General features: G+C 42.2%; 1 protein-coding gene across 3 annotated transcripts in view; it reads right to left on the reverse strand.

Moving 5' to 3' along the window:
• RAPGEF4 (Rap guanine nucleotide exchange factor 4) overlaps window positions 1–21,877 on the reverse strand; it is a 270,214-nt gene that overhangs the window by 81,069 nt on the left and 167,268 nt on the right. For all 3 annotated transcript variants that reach the window (XM_066575843.1, XM_066575842.1, XM_066575840.1), the window contains 8 exons: window positions 21,413–21,596; window positions 19,762–19,846; window positions 19,594–19,654; window positions 16,643–16,719; window positions 14,141–14,287; window positions 11,679–11,794; window positions 4,604–4,692; window positions 2,421–2,499 (listed from right to left, as the gene is read on the reverse strand). In XM_066575843.1, coding sequence (XP_066431940.1) covers window positions 2,421–2,499; window positions 4,604–4,692; window positions 11,679–11,794; window positions 14,141–14,287; window positions 16,643–16,719; window positions 19,594–19,654; window positions 19,762–19,846; window positions 21,413–21,596 — 838 coding nt within the window. The remainder of the gene's footprint in view (window positions 1–2,420; window positions 2,500–4,603; window positions 4,693–11,678; window positions 11,795–14,140; window positions 14,288–16,642; window positions 16,720–19,593; window positions 19,655–19,761; window positions 19,847–21,412; window positions 21,597–21,877) is intronic.

Genomic DNA, 21,877 nt, shown 5'->3' on the forward strand with positions numbered 1-21,877 from the left:
AAAGATATATTAAGACATTAATCACACTTTAAAGCAGCCATTCATATAAATGGATAAAAAGGTCAGAAAACTGGTACAAATGTACGCAACAAGTTATGTAAATGTAGAGATATTCACTAATCACTTATACCAGAAACTAATGGTGTAAATCTACACGGGGTCAGAGCTGGCGCAAACTCTTTATTCTGGTGCACGGTCTGCTAAAAGAGGTCATGCTTAATAAAGATGGTATGTCATTTCAGCGTAGTACACCTATTCGGAACCTGTGGCACCCGGCAGCACACAGGCTCTGAGCTCACTCTAGGCGGATCCTCCATGCTTGGCAGGGGTAACAGTGGAAAAACTGTGGTTTTTAGTGGAGTTCAAAAAACTTGGGCCATATACATTTACAATCCCTATGAGCTCAAAGTCCGTGTGCCACAGGGCATGAGAATCTGCCTAACTCAGCTTCTGGTGCAAGTGCAATGTGAAGTCAGGATGTAGACACCTCCAACCACTGTACATGGCTATTTCCGACAGGGGCGAAGGGATGAACACTGCAAGAACAAGTATTTCACCGCAACCTGTGCCGCTAGCAAAGGCAGAGGCAGGCAGTGGAGGGTGCGTGCATAATGTGACTCAGACGGACCACCTCTGTGATCAAAACGAGCACATTTGCATACTATGTGCTATATTATAAATGGACGTTTGTAGGCTGATAAGCAATTCTTCTATTTCATACAAACATATGTCTTTGGTGTATTACGATTATATGTGAATGTAAGTGCTATGGTGCCAGTTTAACGTCCACAATCCTAATGACAGGTTCCCTTTAAGACTGTCGTATAACTTGCCAGTTTTAATAAATCTGAGCCATTGCTCTTAGTGGTTGAAATAACCTTTAACCCTTTAAGGACCAAGCACAGTATATAAACGGTTCTTGGGCTTTAATCCTGGTCGATAGCAGATGTACAGCGTGGGATACAAGCCTCTGCTCTTCCATCCAAGCAGGAGCAGGTTGGGTCCACAGCTGTCAGACACAGCAGAGGACCCGGAGGAGAAGGCAAAAGCGGTTTTAACTGCTTCTGCATCCTCCTTTCCAGGCTACCTAGCACTTAATGCGCGCTACGTACTAGAAAGTGGAATAAATATATATACATCAAAAAGAAAATGACCACCACCGACGCCAACCAAAGCCGCCGCCGTATTCTGTCTGTAATCCAAAACTATACATATTATATATCAAAACGTCTGAAACAAAATGAGGAACCCATTCCAATAGTATATTTATGCTGAAATAAAGTAATTAAAAAAATACAACTATAAACTGTAAAAAAAAAAAAAAATATGCGTTTTACCACCAATAAACTCCCCCACGCCCCCCAGGGACCAGGAAGAGCGAGAAACACCGCGATATCCAGAAGCAGGTAAATACTATATATACTCGCAACTTGTATGTGTTATCATGGCTTGAGAAAGGTGCTTGTAGCACCGAAACGCGTTGCCGTGCTGTGCCAAGTGTTTTTTACATTGAACAAAGAAGAGGTTTATCTAAACCCAGTGACCTGAAGCCTAATTTCTGTCGAGACAATTAGGAACAGGAGGGGGCTTTGTGGACGTCATATCCCCCTCCTTCAAAGTAAGTCATTATTACTTGAAAGTATTACCAATTACATTATTCCATGTGAATGGTGGGCCCTGTGAGCGCAGGACTTTTATAACTGAATATATTCCTAAAAAGTGTCTTGTCCTTTAGGACCAAAACAGCCTGGTTAAAGGGATTGTGTTATAAGGTTTATGCTGCCCAAACTACAGACAACATAATCCCAGGACAGAGATGCTTGTTGCCCCCATAGCTGCTTTATTCTGAAATGCTGCAGCACTTCAGAATTAATACATTTTGAAGTTTGCTTCAGAGCAGGGACGGCTGCAGCAGGAAGACTGACAGCTCTCTCCCCTTTTATGTATAGGAAGAGAGCTGTCACTCTGTATGCAGCAGTACCTGGTGAAAATGTAAAGGAGTTTAATGGATTTGAAAAAATATACTTTTTTTTCCCATAAAAACCACCACTGTTATCCCTGGTTTGTCCCTGCTTTTGTAGCAAAGCCCCATCCTAGACAGTTGCAATACCAGACACAGACCATAAACTACAGTGGTGCTGTTTCTGGAAAAAATATGAACTTTTAAGATCAAAGGAGACTGGTGGATATTCAGCCAATCTTGTTTCATCCCCGCTATAATTGTCCTTGCTCTTACAATTGACATTCCACATTAAATCATGTCACTGCTGCCCACGCCGTCCTGTACATGACGTGTTCTGGACGTGTTTTGAATAAAAAAAAAGTTTCATTAAAACTACCACTGTAGGAAAACGAGACAAACTAAAACACAGAAAAACATTTTTCATGCTCAACTAATATTTTGCTTTGGAAAAGGATACTGAGACATCAAGGCCGGGCAGAGCTGGCAGTTGGGCATGAACACACAATGCATCATAATGAAGTCATCGATGGCAGAATCTATAACAAATAGAGGAATTATAAGCAATGATACCTTGACTTCTGACCGAGCTGTAAAAATGGGCAGTGTTAGATCACAGTGCTACATATGGTGCCTAAGGGTGGGTTCACATCAGCGTTTGGGTTTCCATTTTAAACAAATCTTTTTTTTTTAAATGGAAAAGACAGAAATATGGAAGCAAACAAAAACCATAGTTTCCCTTTTTTTTTTTTTTTTAAACAGATCCTGTACACAAATCCATAAAAAACTAACCATTTCTTTCAGTTTGTTCCCATTTCTATCTGGTTTTAACTGATCTGTTTTGTATCCTTTTGTCTTTCTAACCTTCTCTGCACAGAACATTTTAAAAAGGACATAAAAATGGAAGCAGAAGGAAACCTTTCCGTTCATTCCGTCATCCATTGTCTATAATGTAAATAAAAAATATGCACAGCAGTCTGCACTACTATTTTCCTACAAAAACGGAAATGAAAACGAAATGGAATTCAACCGAGTTCAGAAAATCCTATTCTAATTAATGGAACTCAAAATGGAACTTTGTATTGCTGCAGCTCCTCTAATGGAAATGCAAAATGTAAATCATGACATTATATTAAAGTTACATGCAATATTGGTCTGTTTAAGTTTTTCTAAGGAGCATAAGCTCACATTGATTTCAATGGGTCTACTCTCATATTTTGTTTTTGTGCATGTAAACGAAACCCAGCATACTCTATTTTAGTGAGCATCTGCGCACGAAAGGCCCCGTAGGAGTCTATGGGGGGTGCAGACCCAAAACGCGGGGAAAAGTACACATCAGGAACTAATTAGGCTAAATGGCCATTTAACTCAGGGTGCAGCTGTGTCCCACGCCCAAGTGAAATGGCTCAGCTAGCGCAAAAACTATAGTAAAATGTAAGCAAAAAACTCGATCACAACGTGTTTTCACATACGTCCGTTTGAAGCTGCCCTTACAGTGGTTGGACCAGGATCAGCAGTTATACCTTTATCCACAGGATAGGGAATAAGTTGTCAATCGGTGGTGGTCTTATCGCTAAGACTCTCACCGATCCCAAGAATGCGGATCCAATGTCCCCTTCTGCCAGTCACTGCGGATTCACTTCACTCTCTGCAGGGACGGCAGAAGAGGACACTGCGAGGCAGCGACTCTATTCATTTCAATGGGGCTGCTAGACATACCCGAGCGCTTGTCACTCTGTTATCTCTGACAGTCCCATCAAAAGGGAATGAACTGGCATGACCGTTACTCCATTTAGTCTCCTCCCCACTGTAGGGGGTAGAGTAAGCCTATAGTGAGGAAGACAGGAGACATGGGATCCCTGTTCTTGAGATCGATAGGGGGCTCAGTGGTGATTGGGAATAACTTGTGATTCTAGTCCAACCCCTTTAATATTATCTGCAATAGGATATTGATTATCCTCACAATGCACTAATGACATGCAAGTTTGCAGCGGAACACAATGCATACTATAACTTTCTTTTTCACATGCAGCTGACTTGAAAAGTGCATTCCATTTTTTCAGCTAATGTAAAGGGTTCAACTTTAGAAAGACCTGGCAGAAAATAAATTCAGGCTCCTTCACAGAGTTTTTAAGTAGCTTTTTTTCTAGATTGTATGACATAGGAAATCACTCAGAATACTCTGCATAGCACATTCTCAGTGATTACACCAAGAAACATCATGAGTGATGATTGGATACCACAGTAGCCTGAGATCCCACACATAATACCCATCTATTATGTACCAGGTAAAGGGCTTATTTGGGACTATTGATGACCTGTTCTCAGGGAGTCTGCCACATGGGATTTACGATAATCAGCTGATCATTAGACCAGCTGTTAATGCGGACAGAACTGTAAGAAGACAGCAGTGGTCCGTATTGGTAATATAGGCACAGCTCCAATTGAATTCAATGGAAGTTTGTGCCTGCAGAATTAAACCGGGCTGCTGCAATATGAACAACTCTATTGGTTCCACTGTTATCCGCACTGCCAGCTGGCCTGGTGATCGACCCCCATCAATCAACAATTGATGACCTTACTGAGAGTAAGTCATCAATAGTAAAAGTCCTGGAGAACCACTTTAACAGTCCGTGTTTTTACCTATTGACTCATTCATGGTCGGCTCCAGTCGCATTGTTTCTAGAAAGTGTTCCAAAATTTTCTCTGGATTTCCAGACATCACAGTGTACCTAAAAAACATAGAGAACAATTCTCCTTACACCTATGGGAAGGTCGTATCTATAGGTTCTACAACATCATTAGTATTTATCATAAGGCAAGGCATGTGCTTTTGAGCATTTAATGTTGGTTTTGGGTACAAAAATTACATCAAAGTCTAAAAGCTCTGAGGGTTCTTATGGAAATCAAATTTGCAAATATGTATCACAAGTATCAAAATTGCAAACAATTGCTGAAGAGTAGCTATGGCCTCATTTTCACATATTCCCCATGTCAGTTCTTTATTGCAGTTCTGAATCAGAGTCTCGAGGCTACATGTGGCTCTTTGCATTGAACTGTTCACAAACTCTGTCGTGCATCAATGATACCAGGTAGAACATAAAGTAATGAAAATATGGCAACAGAGCAATAAATTGATAATAAATGTAACATGTATGTCCTAAAATGATGATATACTGCTAGGATATGCAATCATTTAGAATTAGTGGAGGTCTGACCTTTGGGAGCTGCACAGATCCTGAGAATGAACAGGCGCTGTGGCCACTTCACAGTTTTTCCCCACATATCAGCGCTCCTGGTCACTTGGCTGTGCATGGAACTGCAGCTGGTCCCACTGACTTGTGCAAGTGGCCGGGCGCCGCTGTGAAAGACTGTAATGGGGCCACAGCACTAAATCAGTGCTATGGCCGTTCATTCTGAGAATCAGTTGGGATCCCAGGGGTTGGACCTGCACCGATTATAAAGTGATGACATATTTGAGTGAGTAATATGCCATTATTGTGTGAATAGGGAATACCCTTTAAGTAAATTTGAAACAATTGTTACAGTTTTAGCAAATAACATAGTTACATAGTATGTAAGGCCAAATGAAGACAATGTCCATCTAGTTCAGCCTATTAATCCTCCTATGTTGAGGAAGGCAAAAAACCCCAAGAGGCAGGAGCTAATTAGCCCTTTTGAGGGAAAATTCCTTCCCGCCTCCCTAATGGCAGTCAGACTAATCCCTGGATCAACCCCTAATAGTTCCTACCTGCCTGTATACCCGGATTAATAATTAACCTAAGATTTATATCCTGTAATAGTCTCCTTTTAAACTTCTCTATGGATTTTGCCATCACCACGTCCTCAGGCAGACAGTTCCACAGTCTCACTGCTCTTACAGTAAAGAACCCTTTTCTGTGTTGGCGATAAAACCTGCTTTCTTCTAGACGTGGCGTATACTCTCTCATTACAGTCGCAGTCCTGGGTATAAAGAGATCCTGGGAGAGATCCTTGTATTGTCCCCTCATGTATTTATACATAGTTATTTGATCGCCCCTTAGCCATCTTTTTTCCAGGGTAAATAATCCCAATTTGGATAGACTCTCTGGGTATTCCAGTCCCGTCATTCCATGTATTAGTTTAGTTGCCCTTCTTTGAACCCCCTCAAGCACTGTAACATAAAGGTTAGTACTTGTATATTGTATAATGATACAATACTTTCTATATCAATTCCTCATTATTTTCAGGATCTCTACTTGCATTCAATAGGAAAGTTTTAAGTCCAGTCAATAAAATCAATCCTGATCATGTGACGATATTACGGATGCACGGGTCGTTACATGTCACAACACTGATATATATACTGTATTGAGAAGTGCGGTGTAGCTGTACCTTCGTTCCATGACTAGGACAGATTATTATCCATTGGAATTAAGCAATAAATGTTCCTATTAAGTTAACAAGAGATCTTAAAAAAGGTGAGGAATTCATAGACAGTGTTGCGGTGCGCCAGACGCAAACAGAAAATTAAGACGTGGTGACATCATGACTATAGCCACGTGCTCTTCCCTGAGTGTAAGACTCACATGAACTTCCTAATGACAGAGATTTGTGCTGCCTTCTTCCTGTCACATTAGAAGGTCCCTGAGCTGTCATGTGGTCGAAATCCCTTAGTAGGCTCAATGTATTATGTGCCCTTCTTCACAGCCCTGCTGCAACATCTCCCCTGGGGTATGCATCGATAGGCCGATGGGGAGGTGTTTTCACTAGTCGACCAATTAGCCATAATGAAGTATATTTATACCACTCCTGCCTCTACACGGACACTGGTTATTGTCCTCTCTTAGGTGTTTGGTGAGGCAGCGGACTCCTGTCAGCTAAGTACCTATGGCTATTTATTCTGTGTGGGGTTTAGTCACTTCTACTAAATACTGTGTCATATTTATCACTTTTTCTACCTGCATTAAACATCTCTATCCTCAATCTAGGGACAGACTACACCCCCTAGGTTTCTGACATGGGGCAATTGCTTTGCTTCTAGGCAAGGTCTGCCACACCAAAGTTGGTTAAGGACAGCGTTCCCATTCCGGTATTTCTGTTACCGTTATTTGCCCTATTTTGTGCTCCCTGTGTTTTTGGTGATATAATAGATGTCTACATTGTGAACATTAATGATGTCTTGGTGTGACGTGTTGGTAACGTTCGTGAAGGGCGCCCTACTTGCGAACTGTAGGAACGTAACACAAAATATATTTGGAAACTGTATAGCTCTTCTTTACCAAAGAGTAATCTTTTTCTGTTGGAACTGTAATACATCTTTAAAGTTGGGTTACCTTTGGTGTCCCCGTCCTTGTATATTAGAGAATAGCATTTATAGTAATTTGCTGATACATCTGATAGTATGGATGTAGTCAGAGCACTATGGAGATATTATAGCACACCTAAGCTATTTTCGTAGTCATATTGGAATACATAGGCTTTTGCAAATAGTGTAAGGATCCAAACAAACATCTGGCGCATCAAACAAATAGGTGTATTGCGCCAAACGTTTTGGCACTGCATACATCTGTACAAGAATTTCTCCCATTTTTAGCAGAGGCGATTCTGCCAAAACAATAGCCTGTGGTGGGGAATTCAATTCCTGCTATTATACTGCAAGTCTGTCAGCAGAATGCAGAGCATTACACTTGGTAGTCTGTATTCTTCCTATGGCAGCGCAGGTAGACAGTAGATTGTATGGGGTATGTGGTATCTATGTAAAATGTGATGTGCCTGCTCCGTAGAGTTGTTTTATATTTTAAAAGAGTATTTCCATCTTAAATTTTAGATAGATCGACGCTCACCATCCATGGAGAAGCATGAAACTACCTTGGCTGGTTTCAAAAGTTTAACCCCTTGAGTGGCACGCCCGGAAATTTTCCGGGACGAGCTCCACTGCTCATAGCGTCATAGCCCGGAAGATTTCCGGGCTATGTATCACTATGGGAGCTGCAGAGCACAATGCCACAAGCTGTGACAGTGTGCTCTGCCTGCACAGACCCACAGAGAACAAAGCAAGGGCTTTGAAAAACCAGCAGAAGATATTGCCGGCATATCGGCAATGTCCTGCTTTGTTTACAGGTTGCCATAGAGACCATCGGCTTGTCAGAAGCAAGCCGATGGTCTCTTTGGCAGGGAGAGCTGGTTGTTAGCTGTCAGAGGACACCTAGGTACCAGCTCTTACAGCAGAGATCAGAGAAAACCTCCGATCTCTGCTGTGTTAACCCTTTACATGCTGCAGTCTATGTGACTGCAGCATGTAAAGGGTTGTCACTGCAGCATGTAAAGGGCTGTCACCATCAGACCCCTGGAATGTGATCAGGGGTCCTGATGGGTCCCTGTGGAAGTCCCCTAAAGGGAGAAAAAAAAAAAAAGTTAAAAAATTATTTAAAAAAAAAATTATAAAAACACTTGTCTCCCTTTACTTTGTAAAAAATCAAAAATACAATCACACATGTGGTATCCATGCGTCGTAATGACCCAGAGAAGGAAGTTAATACATTATTTAACCCCTTAATGACATGGCCCCTTTTTTTCTTTTTTCCCCATTTCTTTTTTTCTTCCCTCCTGTTTAAAAAATCACAACTTGTCCCGCAAAAAACAAGCCCTCATATGGCCATGTCAATGGAAAAATGAAAATGTTATGGCTCTTGAGACGCAGCTGCAAAATTAGTTGAAATTCAATGATTAGACCATTTTAAAAAACCTGCCCTGGTGGGCACGACAGGGTGCTAGGAAACCCGCCACTCAAGGGGTTAATAGACATGAATGGAGAGATTTATGCAAATAGGGAAATCTCTGCAGCGCCACCTATTGGAAGGCAGCATTCCTGCAAGCCAATGTCAGACTTTTTAAACATGCCTTATAAAAATGATGGGGAATTGCAAGCCAAAGCCAGAATAACCATACACAGACAGTTGTTTCAGGGCGATTGCCCCTCATCAGTGTGCAGTATGTTTCTAGCTTGGATAGGGAAAATTTATACACATGCATGACGGTGACATCAGTCTTTCATCAGTCTTTCATCAGTCTTTCTCGGTCTGGATGAGGTTAAGGGCACTGCTCCTTTATAAGCTGATGAGTAGTAGTGTTTATGATAAAATGTCAGCCGGTTAAATGATGCCTGTTGTACAGTATCGTCGTCTGTTTCTGTTGTAATCAGTGGTTTGTATTCTGCTTTCAGATGTGCAAGGCAGCAGCCGGAGTGGAGTGCAGGATCACCTATTATACTATAATGTGGATCACATGAGCAAAACAAAATTGCCCTTATAGCCCCCTGTCCACGGGCGTTGCGGTATCCCACAGGAGCCGTCGTCCGGGAGCAGGAGCCCCCGCCGAATCTCCGCTGGTCAGCCCTATCTGATAGGTAGGCTGACCGCGGAGAATCAGGGCAATTCGCAACATGCTGCGAATTGCCCGCCGCGAGCGGAGAATTGCGATGATTCTCCGCCCGTGGACAGTGTGCCGGCGCTTTCCATAGCAATGTTATGGAAAGCTTCAGAGGGCGTGATTCGCCGGCAGTTTACCACCGACAAAATCACTCCAGTGGACAGGCACTCTATTTCAAAAGATCTGTCCCGATTTTATTTTATTTTTTTAAATTGGTGATTATAGGCATTTTTACAATATGTTTTATCCGCCTATTCTGTACATCATATCATAGAAAACCCCTATTAAGCTAAGAAGCTAGAAGTCGGTGCTGACAAATCCGTCTTCAGCTAATTAGCTGCATAGCTGAACAGCGAGCTCCAGCTGTGCCTGCACTGTTACCTCCAGTGCAATGTCTGCCTTATGTTTTATTACATTTATATATATATATTTCTCTCTTAATCTTCTCTCTTGGCATCCTTTGTTCGTATATTGCTCCTGCCACCACCCCCATTGCAGTTAAATCAAAAAGCCATCTTGTGTTCCAGACAGCTTTCTTCTCGTTCCAGAGCGCCCGTTCCCCACCGGACTTCACATACTGTCAGGTGACAAAATGCACATGTTGTGACAAAATGTATATCCCATTCCAAGGCACTGAAACCCTGACAGTGCATTGGCTCCAACGGCGAATGGGTGTGCTGTGAGGATATAATAAGTAAGGCATAATAAAACATAAGCCAGACATTTTATTATTATACTGGGTTATGAAAGTCACTGTACCTGCACTAAAGAGAACAGTGCAGGTACAGCTGGAACTCCTTTGTTCAGCTATGCATTTAGCCGGGTGAAGACAGATTTCTTAGATTTCTTCAAGTAGCTAAAAAGGGGGTTTTCTATGAAAAATTTACATAATAGGCTAATAAAACATATTGTAAAAGTGCTTATAAATCCCCTATTCTGCAGATTTTTGAAAAAAATAAATAAAGTGTGGCTACTCCAGGACATGGCCCTTTTCCCCCCACATTTGTGTTTTTTTCTGCCCCCTTTTAAAAAATCATAACTCTTTTATTTATCCATCGATGTAGCTGTAGGAGGGAGTGTTTTTTGCTGGACGAGATGTATTTTTTTAATGGTACTATCTAATGTACCATATAGTGTACTGAAGAACTTTTAAAAAATTCATAGTGAAGTGAAACGGGACAAAAACGAAATTGCGCTGTCTTTGGATGTGTCTTGTTTCTACAGCGTACAAACTGCAACTAAAATGACCTGATGACTTTATGCTATGGGTCAGTAGGATTACTACGGTACCACATTTATATAGCTTTTTATGCTATACTACTTTTATTTATCTGGTTTCTCTGAACTTTTAAAATTACAACACTGGTTGATTCCATCAGAAGGAGATATCGGTGCATTGATTCAGAAAATTCCTATGCTCCCAGGAACTCCTTTGAAGTTTTCTGGATTCCTTACAGCTCTCCTCCATTGAATCGGATGACTACGGCATAAGAGAATCTAATTAAGATACGAAGACCAGGACTACAGGTGTGGTGCCTGGTTATTCCATTTAACATTTGGGTCCAGGTGCCCACACCAGGTAAGTCCTCTTCTAAAAAATCTTTTCACATTTTTATCTCTTATTTTTACTCCTTCGAGGCGCTATCCTAACTATACATTGGTAGAACGGACCTTTACGGATGCAGCGATACCAAATATGTATTTATGATTTCTTATTTAGATTATTTTACTATAAATATGGCTTTTAAATAAGGTTTTTTTTAAACTTCTATTGCTTTTTATTTTTTTACTAATTAGCAAAACTTTTATAAATTTATTTTTACTTTTTTTTTAGTCCCCAGTGGGGACATGAACATGCCATGCTTTGATCGTTCCTGCAGTGTGATGTAATGCCACAGTATTACATCATACTGCGATTGGACAGGCATTCTATCAAGCTGCCCCAAGGGCACAGGTTGATAGGCATTCTACTATGATAGCCCTGGGTCCTTTCAGAAGGCCCCCAACTGTCATGACACCCTCACGGCAACACGTGATCTCATCATAGGGGGTCATATGGGACCCCAGAACTTCGGTTGGGGGATTTAAATGCTGTTGTCAGAATTGACTGCAGAATTTAAAAGTTAAACTTCTCCGATGAGCCGTACAGCTAAGAAATAGCTTTAACCTGTGTTGTATTGATAAGATCACTACATTTCTCTTCATACATACCCCGACGCTGCAGGACGTAACTGTACGTCCTATTGCGTCAAGGAGTTAACTGAACTATTTGGAGTATACGATATCTATACAGCCGCATAATACGTACTTGTATGGTGACTGAGTGTTCACTTGAGCTGACGCTTGTTGGCAAGATAAAATCTTCTCCAAAACTAAGACATCCTGGTCATGTTCCTTCAGCCTCACTGTATTTGCTTCAACATCCTGAAAAAAAATGGAAGCAACCATAGCAAATGCATTTGTGAAAAACTCTTCCCACAAAAGAATTCGTACAGATCATAATATGGGTGTCTTTGTATTTATGACCATTATAGGAGTTCGCCCTACAGTAAATCAATCTACCAGAGTACTGTAGCATCTAGGCTTTCCTTCACACAGGGACAATTTAGCTAAATGTCCTGGCCAAGGCAAAGTGGCTTTTCGGCACCCATCTGGTACCTGACATGCATAACCTAACACCCCTCCTCTTCTAAAGCTTTGCCCCTGTAAACAATTCCTCATTGTTCTCCAGTCCTCCAAACAACCCCATCATCCTCCACAGTCCCCTAAACAACCCCCCATCATACTCTACATTCCCTCAAACAATCCCCCATCGTCTTCTACAGTCCCCCAAACAATCTCCCATCATCCTCCACAGCCCACCAAACAATCCCCCATCGCCCTCCACAATCCTCCAATCCCTTTTCATCATCCTTCACAGTCCCCCAAACAATCCTCTGTTATCCTTCACTGTGCCTACAAACCACCCCTAAAACCTCCAAATAACACCAGGCTATAAGGAATCCAGACTGGAGCCAGTGCCTGCTTCTGCATGCAAACCTGGACATGGAAACCTGTCCGGGCTCACATGGAGTTTTTGGCCACGGGCCAGTTTCTAACACCAGGCGAAGGTCACGCAGCATTGGCTGGCCACAATGAGACCAATGTCCCTTATCCTCCCCTTAATATTGGATATTAGCAGTCAGGACTTGGGAGGACAGGAAGAAGAACTGCTGCCGCATGCTGGACCCGGAGAGAATCAGACAGTCACAGAGCAGAAAGTGCCGCCCACTGCCTCATAATCTGTATGAACCTGCCACTGTTAGGTACCACCTGCAGCCTCACGTTTTGTAGATTCAGTTTGCGTGGGCCCCATTCCCTTTAGGACACATATGTAGCCATCCAGGGCCACGAGTTGGACACCCCTGATAAAGGGTGCTTGTCCAAGGGCATTGCGATATTCAGCTGCAGATCTCCACCCTGGGAGCTGCCGCCGGGGAGCAGGAGCCAGCTGACGGATCTCCGCGGTGAGCCTATTAGACAGATAGGCTCACCACGGAGAATCGCGGCAATTAGCAGCATGCTGCAATTTGCCGTCCACGAGCGGAGAATCGCTATGATTCTCTGCTTGCGACAAGGGGGGCTGTGCTTTCCACAGCAACACTATGGAAAGCTTGCACTGCGTTCCCCGCGGCCGGATTACCGCTGCAGGAAACGCAATGCTAAAACGCCCGCGGACAGGCAGCCTTATTGTATATTACCAAGCTGATAATTTTTCCTCAGCCTGAAGACAGATGCAACAGTAAAAGTAGGAACTAAAGAGTGGTTGTTCTTGCAGCCTATACTACAAAACCCATCAAGGATCTGTTTAAATATTTATGCTGCCAATGTTTTTTTTTAATCCATTTTTATTTTTTCATCAATGAAGCTCTATGATGGCTTGATTTTTGCGAGTTGAGCTCTAGTCTTCATTTATCTAGATTTTGGGAACATATAACATTTTGATCACTTTTTATTCCATTTGATCGAGTGACATGCAAATGGTTAAACGACTAGCAACGAAGGTTTCTCCAGTCTTTACTATTAAAGCCTTTTTATGGTGCTGCGTCAGAATATGAACATGGGTCTATCGTGGTGTCAGAAGTGGGTGCCAGGCTGTCTGAAGATAGCTGGACCCCTGCTCCTACCAGCAAGAGAGACTCATCTTGGTCTTCTGATGCAGTGCCGTAAAAGCACACATGTATCGGAATAAAGCTCCTTAGTGACTGTCATAAAAAGGCGTATGGGTGGTCAATAAGGGGTTAAAGGGTTTTCCGATTACTTACAATTGCGTCATAACTACTTTGTTCTTCCTGGTTGCTGCTGACCAGGACGTATAACTGCTGCAGCCAATCACTGAGCACAGCAGTGAGATTCTATAGTCAGTGATTGGCTGCAGCAGTCACATGTCCTGGTCAGCAGTAACCAGGAAGGACAGAGTGGTTGTGAAGCAACTTTTAGTCCCAAAAACCCCTTTACGGGCAAACGCCACAGAAGACTTTGTGTTAGCAAAGTCTGATTCTCCTAAGGGTTCATAGTATAGGGACAGGGCTTTAAAAGGACAACGCACTCACTGAGGTGCATCTGTTGTAATGCAGGAAAGGAGAGAATTTTGGATACCTATTCCACTCCTACATTACTATATTGCCATATTATTACTACTACTCCTGTAGAGTCACATACTTAAAGTTACAGAATTGGTATCGCTAAAGAAATAAGTATCGGAATAAGGATTAATGAGTTACGACTTACACGCAGGATTCTGTTAAAATCCTCTTTGTCTACTCTCAGGAAGTGGCAGTTGTCTTCTCGTAGGACGATTGATGCTGCTCGGGGAGCATCATTTACTAAAGCCAACTTGCCAAAGTCATCTCCTTCATGTAAGGTACAAACCACCCCCTAGAATAGAGAATAAGAAGTAAGCGTGAATATCAAAACATCTACTTAAAGGGATTGTCCAAGTTTTTTCCTAATGGTAACAAAAATACTAGAATAAAAAAGAAGCAACTGTATTCTCACCAGTTCGATCCTCTGCTGCTCCAGTGCTGCCGCTTTCATCCCCCCCAGCTAGCTCTACTTACGTGACTGCAGTGGTCATGTGCCCCTATACTGTATGACTACTGCAGCCAATCACTGGTGGCGTATATCATGAGACCAGGAAGGACTGGAGTAGTGCTGGAGTGGTGGGGATGGAAGCCCTGAGTATAGCACTTTATTACTTTTCACATTATTAGAATAAAAAGATAACTTGGACAACAAGACTGAAATGGGAAGATGACAACAAGGCTGACTTGTCGTCTATTAGCGCAATATAGATACTGCACAGTACTACTATAGATAACTCTCTGAAAACTAATAGTGGATCACTAAGATCCCGCTCTAAACTGCTTCACTGAAAATTCTGGAATTAAATATAATTACTAAAACTTATTCTACAATATACTTTACTCAAAGCGAATCAACTGTCATAATAGAGGCCTACCATATTTCGGTGCACTATTCTATTTTCCTTTCACGCTGCCTATCTCTATCTGTCATCTCCAGTAACACTTGGTCATTCTACACCAAACGTTTGAATTCACATATTTGCTTGCGCAACCTGTTTATACAGACAGATACATCATTGGTTCGTTCAAACGGGAAATCGTTCAGGTGTTCACATTTACTGTATAAGTGAATGAGAAAGACTCAATGAGCGCTATTTAGGCCTCCTTTACACAGGCGACATGGCATCGCTGTGAGAAAATTGCAGCGATATCGCCTCGCTGGTTCGTGTGATATTGCTGCGTTTTCTCGCGGTGATACCACGATTATGTAGCGCTACAAAGTCGCAAGTGGTGTTACAAAGTTGCACAACTTTGCAGCACTACTTGCAAAGATTTTCGGGGGGGGATGAAAGGGCTTGAAATATAAGCCCTACCCCGTAAAAAAAAAGGGGTAAAAGTATACATCACCTAGAAGCGCTGCTGCAGCTTCTTCTCCGTCTCTGGCACTGTTTTCTTAATCTCTTTTGGCCAAGGATTGAAAAATCCCCACCTCCTGGAAGTGCTTTCTTTGATTGGCTGACGCTTAGCCAAGTAGAGCCAGGACTCGATGAATCAATCACAGCCATTCATTGAGTGCTGGCTCTGATTGACTAAGCGTCAGCCAATCAGAGGTAGTGCTTCCAGGAGGCGGGGATTTTTCAATCCCTGGCCAGAAGAGATTAAGAAAACAGTGCCAAAGACCGGGAAGAAGCCTCAGCAGCACTGGACAGCGTTTCTAAAGTGATAAATACTTTTATTTCTTTTTCATTGCAACAGAGAGGAAGGTTCCACAGGGACACATGGGCTACAAAACCTCACTTGTCGCATGCATATCGCGCAACCAGCGAGGTTTTGGACTTGCAATGTCGCATGCTACAAAATATCCCAAATGTGAAGGAACCCATAGGAAAGCACGGGCTTCACATACATGCAATTTGTAGCACTGTCACATCCCGAGAAAATTGCGTGACTTTGTTGGCCGTGTGACGGAGGCCTTAAACTGAACAATAAGTGAACAGGCCAAAGATGATTTTTATGCCTACCGAAAAGTAACGACGAATAAAAAGTGAACAATTTATCGTTTATCGTTGTTGGCTGCGTTTAGGCCTCCTTCACACGGGTGACAAAGTCGCTTCTGTAGAAGATAAGCCCCTGACCTGTAAATCATCATTAATATTATTTTTTACTCATATGTGACTTTAAAGGGGTTGTCCCGCAAAATAAAGTAAAGTTAAACACTTCTGTATGGCCATATACATGCACTTTGTAATATTCATCGTGCATTAAATATTGGCCATACAGAAGTTATATACTTACCTACAGAGGGTCCCCCCCCTGTGTTGGGGTCCCCGTCTCCCTGGTGCTGACCGAATCCTTCTCCTGGCTCGATTAGACGCGCTTGCGCAGTCTGCCTCTTCTGTCCCGTTGAAGGGGCCGCTCCAGCATGCTCGCGCCGCACAGGTCGTCTGCGCAATTAAAATCGCTGGCCAATCTGCACCATTCAGTTGCAGCTTTCACCAATGCCAGTTTGTTGCATATTTGCCGTGGATTTTCCACTGCAGAAAGCCGGCAGTGAATACGCCAATGTGAAGGTGGCCTCATTGTCCACCAGTGCCGGCTCGAACCTGACATTACTAATATCTTTCCTAACAGACACATCTGTATCTCACAGGAGGTCACGGTTGATAATATCTGCAGTTTTTATAGAGAATACGTCAGAAAGTAATACCTTCCCGTAGATGACCACATTTACTGATCCCTTTAAGATGATGTACCAAGAGGTCCCCTCTTCTCCTTGATTAAACACTGCAAATAGAAAACACATCAATTATTGGGAATTTTGATATGTCCTATTGGTGCATGTGTAATACCATAATCACTCAATACGGACCCCTCCCCTCTAATAGTCAGATCTTTGAGTAATTTGAGCCCAAGTTCAGCAAGCATCCAAATAGAACACTGGCCCAAACAAATTGTTAAGCCCTTCTTCCTCTGTGATGCACAGTACACACACGCCATAGAGGTGAGAGGTGGGTATGAAACAGACTCTGGAGCCAGGCTCTTTCTGACAGCTGACCCCTGCTGTGAACAGTTGGGAACAATGGTAGCTCCAATTGCAGTTGTTTGACATCTTAAGTGCAAGGTAAATATGGATTGTGGCATGTAAGTGGTCAGGCGGAGGGTGTGTACTCCTCTGACTCAATGAGATTGTGAGGTGTCGACAGCTGACATGGGCCTAGTGAAGACTCCAGTGATGCCGTGTATTTAACCATATGATGTCCAGCCTATGGCAGTACTTTATACTCTTCATGTTAACATATCAACTATAGTGCAATATTGAAGTATTGCAGTATATTGTACAAGTGATCAAACAATCGCAAGTTCAAGTCCCCTAAGGGGGCTAAAAAATAATGTAAAATGTAAGTGAAATAAAATTTACAAAGAAAATTTTTTTTTTCCCTGCAAACAATTAGAATGTAAAAAAACCCTCATAATTGTCATTGCTGCATACTTAAAAGCCCCAACTATCTTATCTGTCACAGTCAACACTTTAAAAAGGAAAAAAAAAAAACCTGATGCCAGAATACCTTTTTTTGGTCACCCCTTCTACTGATATAAACTACATAAAACATGATCAAAATATGAATAAAAATGGTGGCAATAAAAACTGCAGCAAAAAACAACCTCATACAACATTTTTAAAAAGTTTTACAGTACATTAACCCTTTTTGACCCAAAACACGCAACAATTTTGGGGGGATTTTCAGCTCCACTTTTTCAAAAGTCATAACTTTTTTATTTTTCCATAGACATGGCCATATGGAATCTTGTTTTTTGAGTGGCAAACTGTAGTTTTTATTGGTACCATTTGTGGGTACATATAATGTATTGTAAAACTTTTATTAATTTTTTTTGAGCAGAGAGAAAAAACACATCAATTCTCAATTCTGCCATTGTTGTTTTTTTTTTTTTACATCGTTATGCCTCATTCAGACGAGCGTGATTGATACGCTGCTACAGCAGTGTGTAAACCACGCCTCTATAGCAACCAATAGGTTGCTATGGAAGCGCTCACATGAAGTTTTTAAAAAAAAAGATAGGACAGCGAGTGCCGACTTGCCAGTCAGCTCCGTGCTGCATGCAGACTTGTGAACGGGTTGCTCCACAGAGCATGGAACAGCTGGTTGACCGCAGAATTCCTGCATGTTAGCACCGTGTAAATCACTAAATCACGCTAGTCTGAACGAAGCCTTAAAGGGGTTGTCCCGCGGCAGCAAGTGGGTCTATACACTTCTGTATGGCCATATTAATGCACTTTGTAATGTACATTGTGCATTAATTATGAGCCATACAGAAGTTATCAAAAGTTTTATACTTACCTGCTCCGTTGCTGGCGTCCTCGTCTCCATGGTGCCGACTAATTTTCGGCCTCTAATGGCCAAATTAGCCGCGCTTGCGCAGTCCGGGTCTTCTGCTGTCTTCAATGGGGCCGCTCGTGCAGAATGCTGGCTCCGTGTAGCTCCGCCCCGTCACGTGCCGATTCCAGCCAATCAGGAGGCTGGAATCGGCAATGGACCGCACAGAAGCCCTGCGGTCCACAGAGAGAGAGGATCCCGGCGGCCATCTTCAGCAGGTGAGTATGAAGACGCCGGACCGCCGGGATTCGGGTAAGTACTACCCGGTTTGTTTTTTTAACCCCTGCATCGGGGTTGTCTCGCGCCGAACGGGGGGGGGGGGGGGGGGGTTAAAAAAAACAAAAACCCGTTTCGGCGCGGGACAACCCCTTTAATAACACAGCATAAATGACATAATACATTTTATCTGCAGGTCAGTATGATTATGAGAATACCCAAAATTTTTTTTTTTAGGTCTTTCCCCTTTTACACAAACAACAAAAGTTTCTACATTGCATTCTAATAACTTTCTAATTTTTCCATGGTCGGAGCCCTGTGAGGGCTTGTTTCTTGCATGACAAGCTATAGTTTTTATTTGTATGGTTTTGGGGTACATACAACTTTTTTGATCACTTTTGCAGTTTTTTGGAGGAAAAATGAACAAAATAAGCATTTTGCCCCCATTTAAAAAAAAATATTTTTGTCGTGCAGGATACATGGTGTGTTTAATTTACTGTACAGGTCGTTACTAATACGACAGTACCAAATATATTGGATTTTTAATTTTTGTATATATATACAAATAGGGGAAAGTGCACAAAAAAGAGGTAGACTTGAACCATAACAGCTATGATTGCTATGATAATGCATTGCAGTACTTCTGGACTGCTATGATAGAGGGTTAACAGCAAGGATCGCTGTTTGTATGTATCCCCACTGTTGTAGTGGGAGGCGGGCAGGATGTAAGTTTATGTCCTGTTGCATTAAGTACATCGCAGCCAGGACGTAAACTTATATACTGTAACATTAAGGGGTTAAATGCTGCATTAAATTGTACAATTAAAACACACAACTAGTCCCACAAAAAACAAGCACTGATACAGCTAATGTCGACAGAAAAATGAAAAAGTTATGGTTCTTGGAATGTAGGGATGAAAAAAAAGCAAACTAATATAAAAATGTCTGGTAGTTAAAAAGTTGCTATTATATAAGTATTGCTTGGTCTCTCCAGATCTCCACATTGCGGCTTATTACAAGTCTGAGTTGTTGGTAGAATTCCACTTACACACTGTTCCCGCTTTTGGGTGAGATTCAAAGATTAAAAATCCAGCCAGTTCCCGTTTAACCTTCAAGAAAGAACAGAACAGTAATAAATCTACGTTCAGGGTTGTTTCTTTCAGCTGTTGTCATCGAACAGACCACACATAGCCAAAGTAATCTGAAGGTGACCCACCGTGGTGGAGAGATGAGATAAGGCCTTAATGTGAATAAGTTCTTCAAATATTATCTCTAGATCATCCGCCGTCCGCTGGCCAGGCCTGATAAATAGAAACAAAGCATGTACAAAGTGTAACCTAACTCCCACCAGATATAGTATTCATAACGTACAAACTACAGTTCTATACTCAAGAAACAGTGAGAGCGCTTAATCTGCTTTAAAGTGAACTTGACTCTAACTTCATGCTGCCTGAACTGGACTGGCACGGACACTGCAGTAATTTAGGTTTTATTCATGTATGTTTTTAAAAGCTGCAGGAAACGGAGATACGATCCACAGGGGTGGAGGCTCCATTGGCTCCTCCTTGTCTGGATGTGTTGGATTGACAGGTTTCACCCTATACACCAACAGGGAGAAATCTGTCCATCTAGCTGATCCGGGTGAGGAGAAGTCTCCCATGCCCCGTTCCCGGAGGCTTTTTGAAGTACTTTTTTTCCCCTGAAACACTGTGGAGTTTCAGATTAAAACATACATGCCTGCAATGTCCATTCTTGTCCTGACTTCACACTGCCCATGGTTCATCTGGCATTCACCTAGTGATACGAACCCTTTAAATTGGGTTTTAGCTGTGAACACTTGCCAAAATGGCTTACTGCACTTCTTTTTATTAACAGAATTGCCCCACAAAATTAACGTATTCTCTAACCACAGGATAGGAGGTACGTAGCTGATTGGTGGGGCTAAAATCCCTGGTACACCACTGACTCAGAGAACAAGGCTCTCAAAGGTCCCTGAATCAATCGGGCATTGGTCAAGCATGTACACCTCCTCACCAATTATTTAAATGAGGACTTGAAATAAATGGAGCAGTACTGCCTTTGCGTGACCACTACTCCATTTGTTCAGAAACCTTTAGGACCCCTGTTCTTGTGATCGGTGGAAGTTTCAGCAGTCGGGCCCCCACTGTCCAAAGGGACTAGAGATGAGCGAGCATACTTGATAAGGCAAACTACTCGAGCGAGTAGTGCCTTATTCGAGTACCTGCCCGCTCGTCTCTAAAGATTCAGCTCCCGGCGCGGGTGACAGGTGAGTTGCGACGGTGAGCAGGGGGGAGCGAGGGACAGAGAGATCTTCCCTGCGTTCCTCCCCGCCCCTTGTCGGCACCCGAATCTTTAGAGACGAGCGGGCAGGTACTCGAATAAGGCACTACTCGCTCGAGTAGTTTGCCTTATCGAGTATGCTCGCTCATCTCTAAAAGCGACACTTCCTTTAAATGGCTCTGCTATCCCAGGTGTCAGAATGGAGCCCTGTCCACCTCCTTCCATCCTTTTCCTAAACTCTTTTTCTTTCTCACTTTTTGTTGTCCATTGCTACTTTTCTTATATTGTTGGAGGTAGGTTTGGTAGGGAAGGTGACACCTCTTGAGCCTTCATCCAAGGCTTCAAACATGGTTTTTAAATGTTTCTTGGCAACACAAACATCAAATCTATAAATTTGAAGTTATAGAGACTACTTTCTGGTAATGAATAAGACTAATTATATATATCTTATATTTCTACATTCAGCACTAATTCTCTACAACAAGTTCTAGATATTATCAGTGTGGTATACATTATACAGTTTATTACATCAATATATAAAGCTATGAAACGAGAAAGGAAATTACGGTTTTCTGAGAATCATTCTCATATGTGCATCAGGTCCTATTTGGGACAAGAGGAGAAGGGTATCCTGGAGGTCTTCTTCACTTTCCCTTTTCTCCTCATCTGTCGGCATAGGCAAATCTTCATGTTCATCGTCAAGAAACCGATAAAACAAGTATTTATCTTGGAAGTAGTATTCCTGGTCAACTGTGGAGAGGTAATGGAGGGAACATGAAGACAATACAAGTTATCTATCTGTAGACACATTCTGATTCATTAAAGCAATAAGCTAAAGCAAATAGTTTTCTTACTATACTTATATGACAGTGAGGAGTATGTAGAGATATAACAGGGTCTGTCTGCTAAGGGATAAATGGTGACTGCAATTGATTCACCCACTCCTATTTTTCATTGAATAATGTATCCTAATCTTTTCCGCTGATGAGCTTATATACACTAATGGGCAAAACATGCAGGAAATACTGGTA

This window comes from Eleutherodactylus coqui, chromosome 8, assembly GCF_035609145.1.
Source record: "Eleutherodactylus coqui strain aEleCoq1 chromosome 8, aEleCoq1.hap1, whole genome shotgun sequence".
Classification (NCBI taxonomy): domain Eukaryota; kingdom Metazoa; phylum Chordata; class Amphibia; order Anura; family Eleutherodactylidae; genus Eleutherodactylus; species Eleutherodactylus coqui.